The sequence below is a fragment of the Periophthalmus magnuspinnatus genome, chromosome 22, assembly GCF_009829125.3.
Source record: "Periophthalmus magnuspinnatus isolate fPerMag1 chromosome 22, fPerMag1.2.pri, whole genome shotgun sequence".
Lineage (NCBI taxonomy): Eukaryota > Metazoa > Chordata > Actinopteri > Gobiiformes > Gobiidae > Periophthalmus > Periophthalmus magnuspinnatus.
In genome coordinates, this window is record NC_047147.1 from 515105 (window position 1) to 523296 (window position 8192).

General features: G+C 43.7%; 1 protein-coding gene across 1 annotated transcript in view; it reads right to left on the reverse strand.

The window, feature by feature from the left end:
- Positions 1 to 1473, reverse strand: part of pygl (phosphorylase, glycogen, liver) — a 29753-nt gene extending 28280 nt beyond the window's left edge. Inside the window, exon 1 of the mRNA XM_033987991.2 lies at positions 1097 to 1473. Coding sequence (XP_033843882.1) covers positions 1097 to 1339 — 243 coding nt within the window. The 5' untranslated portion in view covers positions 1340 to 1473. The remainder of the gene's footprint in view (positions 1 to 1096) is intronic.
- Between the last annotated feature and the right edge of the window lie 6719 nt (positions 1474 to 8192).

Genomic DNA, 8192 nt, shown 5'->3' on the forward strand with positions numbered 1-8192 from the left:
CAAATGAAGGGACTGTAGGGTTGGTGTCAACTGTACAAAATGTCAACTGTATTCTATTCTCTGTAGATCGATATGTTTTGAGTATTTAAAAACATTGATCTTTCATAAATGAATCATAAATGGGTAATGACCAAAAGGTCAAAATGGTGGACACAAGAGGTTAAATGAGATTGGGAGAGGATCTCAGTCACGCAGGAGGAGCTTGGAGTAGAGCAGCTGTTCCTCCACATGAAGAGGAGCAGCTGAGGTGGCTCCTGGATGTGTACCAGGATATCCCACTGGGGGGAAGGCTCCAGGGAAGACCCAAGGCACACTGAAGGGACTCGCCTGGCCTGGGAATGCTTTGGCGTCCCACAGGAGGAGCCGGAGCAAGTGTCTGGGGTGAGGGAAGTCGGGGAGTCTCTGCTTAGACTGATGCCCCAGATAAGCAGAAGAAGAAGGTCATATCAAACTTATTTTGTAGCATCAAATGAGTCAAACCTAAACAACTTAAGGTTTAACTAAATTAAAGATGCACTATGTAACTTTTCTGTCTGCAGATTTACCACCGCTTTGTCTCTATGACGATAATGCTAGCAGGTGCCTTTGTTGCCTAATAAAACACTGAAAAACATGCAGTCTTACTGTGAGCTCCACAGATCTGATCCGTAACCTGGCAAAGTGGACATACCAGTTGTCTCCATGTAAATAGACCTGTTTAATGCCATACTGTGGAATACTGCAGGTAAAACAATCATGTCCACATTATGGCATTAGACTGATATTTCTTGCAGTTACTTTATTCTGGGTGTTTTTACTACCACATTAAATACATGCGTTCTTGCTGAGAGAGGGCTCGCCTCTACACAGATCTGACCTGTAACCTGGCTTAGTGGACTCATCACCTGCCTGCCTGTCTCCATAGAAACAGATACATTTGGACATTTCAGACTATGCAGTAACATCTCCATGGGAATGAGCAGGTATCAGACTTCGCCCCAGAAAAGGTCCACAGTGCGCCTTGAACTACACTTCTAGTGGAAATGTTGTGGCCTATTGCGTGATTCCTCGTTAGTTCTGCGCCTCTTTTCTCTTCCGTGTTGTGTCTGCTCGTTACCTTGGGGTCCGCCTCGTAGTAGAACTGCTGCGTCCGGATCCATCTGCCCACGAGATGATCCCGGACAGCGTGCGCGAGGGCAAAGTAGTAGTCCCGAGGCGTGGCGATGTTCCTGTCCTTTACCAGCGTAAAATGCAAATGCCTGTTGAATCCCTTGATCAGCTCGTGCACGTTCTCCAGATCCGGGATCCCGCGCAGACTGATCTGTCTGCGCTTCTCCTGGTCCGTGAGCGGGGCAGCCATGGTCAGGACGGCCGGAGGAGGGGGCTGTGTGCAGGGGGCTGTGTGCAGGGCTGTGGGGCAGATGAGCACGGAGGAGCGGAGGAGGTGACAGGAGCGGAGCCTGGAAGTGCCTCTGTCAAGTTTTGCACAGTTTTTTGTCCGGGGCCGGTCTCCTCCCCGCTGGCGTGTGATTGGTGGCAAAAGAGGACATGGGAGGGGTGAGTGTGTTTACCGGACGTCCCACGGAGCAAAGTGAGGTCATGGGTGAGGTGAAGAAGTAAAACTTATACACATAAGTGTTTTGTGGTGATTTAGGGACTTCAGACTTTGTGTGTTTGTAGATTGAGACTTTCTGACCTCAAATCCCAATAAGCAGGTGTGCATCATAAACTAAACCTGGACTAAACCTGGACTAAACCAGGACTAAACCTGGACTAAACCAGGACTAAACCTGGACTAAACCAGGACTAAACCTGGACTAAACCAGGACTAAACCAGGACTAAACCTGGACTAAACCAGGACTAAACCTGGACTAAACCTGGACTAAACCTGGACTAAACCAAGACTAAACAGGACTAAACCTGGACTAAACCTGGACTAAACCAGGACTAAACCAAGACTAAACCTGGACTAAACCAGGACTAAACCTGGACTAAACCTGGACTAAACCAGGACTAAACCTGGACTAAACCAGGACTAAACCTGGACTAAACCAGGACTAAACCAGGACTAAACCTGGACTAAACCTGGACTAAACCAGGACTAAACCAGGACTAAACCAGGACTAAACCTGGACTAAACCTGGACTAAACTAAGACAAAACAGGACTAAACCTGGACTAAACCTGGACTAAACCTGGACTAAACCAGGACTAAACCTGGACTAAACCAGGACTAAACCTGGACTAAACCTGGACTAAACCAGGACTAAACCAGGACTAAACCAGGACTAAACCAGGACTAAACCTGGACTAAACCAGGACTAAACCTGGACTAAACCTGGACTAAACCTGGACTAAACCAAGACTAAACAGGACTAAACCTGGACTAAACCAGGACTAAACCTGGACTAAACCTGGACTGAACCAAGACTAAACAGGACTAAACCTGGACTAAACCTGGCCTAAACCAGGACTAAACCTGGACTAAACCAAGACTAAACCTGGACTAAACCAGGACTAAACCAAGACTAAACCAGGACTAAACCAAGACTAAACCTGGACTAAACCAAGACTAAACCAGGACTAAACCAAGACTAAACCTGGACTAAACCTGGACTAAACCAGGACTAAACCTGAACTAAACCAGGACTAAACCAGGACTAAACCTGAACTAAACCAGGACTAAACCAAGAATAAACCAGGACTAAAAATGGACTAAACCTGGACTAAACCAGGACTAAACCTGAACTAAACCAGGACTAAACCTGGAATAAACCAGGACTAAACCAGGACTAAACCTGAACTAAACCAGGACTAAACCAAGAATAAACCAGGACTAAAAATGGACTAAACCCGAACTAAACCTGGACTAAACCAGGACTAAACCTGGAATAAACCTGGACTAAACCTGGATTAAACAAGGACTAAACAACAACTAAACCAAGACTAAACCAGGACTAAACCTGGACTAAACCAAGACTAAACAGGACTAAACCTGGACTAAACCAGGACTAAACCAGGACTAAACCTGGACTAAACCAGGACTAAACCTGGACTAAACCAAGACTAAACCAGGACTAAACCAAGACTAAACCTGGACTAAACCTGGACTAAACCAGGACTAAACCTGAACTAAACCAGGACTAAACCTGGAATAAACCAGGACTAAACCTGAACTAAACCAGGACTAAACCAAGAATAAACCAGGACTAAAAATGGACTAAACCTGGACTAAACCAGGACTAAACCTGAACTAAACCAGGACTAAACCTGGAATAAACCAGGACTAAACCAGGACTAAACCTGAACTAAACCAGGACTAAACCAAGAATAAACCAGGACTAAAAATGGACTAAACCCGAACTAAACCTGGACTAAACCAGGACTAAACCTGGAATAAACCTGGACTAAACCTGGATTAAACAAGGACTAAACAACAACTAAACCAAGACTAAACCAGGACTAAACCTGGACTAAACCAAGACTAAACAGGACTAAACCTGGACTAAACCTGGACTAAAGCAGGACTAAACCAGGACTAAACCTGGACTAAACCTGGACTAAACCAGGACTAAACCAGGACTAAACCAGGACTAAACCTGGACTAAACCAGGACTAAACCTGGACTAAACCTGGACTAAACCAGGACTAAACCTGGACTAAACCAGGACTAAACCAGGACTAAACCATGACTAAACCTGGACTAAACCTGGACTAAACCTGGACTAAACCAAGACTAAACAGGACTAAACCTGGACTAAACCTGGACTAAACCAGGACTAAACCTGGACTAAACCAGGACTAAACCTGGACTAAACCAGGACTAAACCAGGACTAAACCAGGACTAAACCTGGACTAAACCAGGACTAAACCTGGACTAAACCTGGACTAAACCTGGACTAAACCTGGACTAAACCTGGACTAAACCAAGACTAAACAGGACTAAACCTGGACTAAACCTGGACTAAACCAGGACTAAACCAGGACTAAACCAGGACTAAACCTGGACTAAACCTAGACTAAACCAGGACTAAACCTGGACTAAACCTGGACTAAACCAGGACTAAACCTGGACTAAACCTGGACTAAACCAAGACTAAACAGGATTAAACCTGGACTAAACCTGGACTAAACCTGGACTAAACCAGGACTAAACCTGGACTAAACCAAGACTAAACCTGGACTAAACCAGGACTAAACCAAGACTAAACCAGGACTAAACCAAGACAAAACCTGGACTAAACCTGGACTAAACCAAGACTAAACCAGGACTAAACCAAGACTAAACCTGGACTAAACCAGGACTAAACCTGAACTAAACCAGGACTAAACCTGGAATAAACCAGGACTAAACCTGAACTAAACCAGGACTAAACCAAGAATAAACCAGGACTAAAAATGGACTAAACCTGGACTAAACCTGGACTAAACCAGGACTAAACCTGGAATAAACCTGGACTAAAGCAGGATTAAACAAGGACTAAACAACAACTAAACCAAGACTAAACCAGGACTAAACCTGGACTAAACCAAGACTAAACAGGACTAAACCTGGACTAAACCTGGACTAAAGCAGGACTAAACCAGGACTAAACCAGGACTAAACCTGGACTAAACCAGAACTAAACCAAGACTAAACCTGGACTAAACCAGGACTAAACCTGGACTAAACCTGGACTAAACCAAGACTAAACAGGACTAAACCTGGACTAAACCTGGACTAAACCAGGACTAAACCTGGACTAAACCTGGACTAAACCAGGACTAAACCAGGACTAAACCTGGACTAAACCAGGACTAAACCAAGACTAAACCAGGACTAAACCAGGACTAAACCAAGACTAAACCTGGACTAAACCTGGACTAAACTAGGACTAAACCTGAACTAAACCAGGACTAAACCTGGAATAAACCAGGACTAAACCTGGACTAAACCAAGACTAAACAGGATTAAACCTGGACTAAACCTGGACTAAACCTGGACTAAACCTGGACTAAACCAGGACTAAACCTGGACTAAACCAAGACTAAACCTGGACTAAACCAGGACTAAACCAAGACTAAACCAGGACTAAACCAAGACTAAACCTGGACTAAACCTGGACAAAACCAAGACTAAACCAGGACTAAACCAAGACTAAACCAGGACTAAACCAAGACTAAACCTGGACTAAACCAGGACTAAACCTGAACTAAACCAGGACTAAACCTGGAATAAACCAGGACTAAACCTGAACTAAACCAGGACTAAACCAAGAATAAACCAGGACTAAAAATGGACTAAACCTGGACTAAACCAGGACTAAACCTGGAATAAACCTGGACTAAACCAGGATTAAACAAGGACTAAACAACAACTAAACCAAGACTAAACCAGGACTAAACCTGGACTAAACCAAGACTAAACAGGACTACACCTGGACTAAAGCAGGACTAAACCAGGACTAAACCAGGACTAAACCTGGACTAAACCAGAACTAAACCAAGACTAAACCTGGACTAAACCAGGACTAAACCTGGACTAAACCTGGACTAAACCAAGACTAAACAGGACTAAACCTGGACTAAACCTGGACTAAACCAGGACTAAACCTGGACTAAACCTGGACTAAACCTGGACTAAACCAGGACTAAACCTGGACTAAACCAGGACTAAACCAGGACTAAACCAAGACTAAACCAGGACTAAACCAGGACTAAACCAAGACTAAACCTGGACTAAACCTGGACTAAACTAGGACTAAACCTGAACTAAACCAGGACTAAACCTGGAATAAACCAGGACTAAACCAAGAATAAACCAGGACTAAAAATGGACTAAACCTGGACTAAACCTGGACTAAACTAGGACTAAACCTGGAATAAACCTGGACTAAACCTGGATTAAACAAGGACTAAACAACAACTAAACCAAGACTAAACCAGGACTAAACCAGGACTAAACCTGGATTAAACCTGGACTAAACAACAACTAAATCAGGACTAAACCTGGACTAAACCAGGACTAAACCAAGACTAAACCAGGACTAAACCAAGACTAAACCTGGACTAAACCTGGACTAAACCAAGACTAAACCAGGACTAAACCAAGACTAAACCAGGACTAAACCAAGACTAAACCTGGACTAAACCTGGACTAAACCAGGACTAAACCTGAACTAAACCAGGACTAAACCTGGAATAAACCAGGACTAAACCTGAACTAAACCAGGAATAAACCAAGAATAAACCAGGACTAAAAATGGACTAAACCTGGACTAAACCAGGACTAAACCTGAACTAAACCAGGACTAAACCTGGAATAAACCAGGACTAAACCAGGACTAAACCTGAACTAAACCAGGACTAAACCAAGAATAAACCAGGACTAAAAATGGACTAAACCCGAACTAAACCTGGACTAAACCAGGACTAAACCTGGAATAAACCTGGACTAAACCTGGATTAAACAAGGACTAAACAACAACTAAACCAAGACTAAACCAGGACTAAACCTGGACTAAACCAAGACTAAACAGGACTAAACCTGGACTAAACCTGGACTAAACCAGGACTAAACCAGGACTAAACCTGGACTAAACCTGGACTAAACCAGGACTAAACCTGGACTAAACCTGGACTAAACCAGGACTAAACCAGGACTAAACCATGACTAAACCATGACTAAACCTGGACTAAACCTGGACTAAACCTGGACTAAACAGGACTAAACCTGGACTAAACCTGGACTAAACCTGGACTAAACCAGGACTAAACCAGGACTAAACCTGGACTAAACCTGGACTAAACCAGGACTAAACCAGGACTAAACCAGGACTAAACCTGGACTAAACCAGGACTAAACCAGGACTAAACCAGGACTAAACCAGGACTAAACCTGGACTAAACCAGGACTAAACCTGGACTAAACCTGGACTAAACCTGGACTAAACCAAGACTAAACAGGACTAAACCTGGACTAAACCTGGACTAAACCAGGACTAAACCAGGACTAAACCTGGACTAAACCTAGACTAAACCAGGACTAAACCAGGACTAAACCTGGACTAAAGCAGGACTAAACCTGGACTAAACCTGGACTAAACCAAGACTAAACAGGATTAAACCTGGACTAAACCTGGACTAAACCAGGACTAAACCTGGACTAAACCAAGACTAAACCTGGACTAAACCAGGACTAAACCAAGACTAAACCAGGACTAAACCAAGACTAAACCTGGACTAAACCTGGACCAAACCAAGACTAAACCAGGACTAAACCAAGACTAAACCAGGACTAAACCAAAACTAAACCTGGACTAAACCTGGACTAAACCAGGACTAAACCTGAACTAAACCAGGACTAAACCTGGAATAAACCAGGACTAAACCTGAACTAAACCAGGAATAAACCAAGAATAAACCAGGACTAAAAATGGACTAAACCTGGACTAAACCAGGACTAAACCTGAACTAAACCAGGACTAAACCTGGAATAAACCAGGACTAAACCAGGACTAAACCTGAACTAAACCAGGACTAAACCAAGAATAAACCAGGACTAAAAATGGACTAAACCCGAACTAAACCTGGACTAAACCAGGACTAAACCTGGAATAAACCTGGACTAAACCTGGATTAAACAAGGACTAAACAACAACTAAACCAAGACTAAACCAGGACTAAACCTGGACTAAACCAAGACTAAACAGGACTAAACCTGGACTAAACCTGGACTAAAGCAGGACTAAACCAGGACTAAACCTGGACTAAACCTGGACTAAACCAGGACTAAACCTGGACTAAACCTGGACTAAACCAGGACTAAACCAGGACTAAACCATGACTAAACCATGACTAAACCTGGACTAAACCTGGACTAAACCTGGACTAAACAGGACTAAACCTGGACTAAACCTGGACTAAACCTGGACTAAACCAGGACTAAACCAGGACTAAACCTGGACTAAACCTGGACTAAACCAGGACTAAACCAGGACTAAACCAGGACTAAACCTGGACTAAACCAGGACTAAACCAGGACTAAACCAGGACTAAACCAGGACTAAACCTGGACTAAACCAGGACTAAACCTGGACTAAACCTGGACTAAACCTGGACTAAACCAAGACTAAACAGGACTAAACCTGGACTAAACCTGGACTAAACCAGGACTAAACCAGGACTAAACCTGGACTAAACCTAGACTAAACCAGGACTAAACCAGGACTAA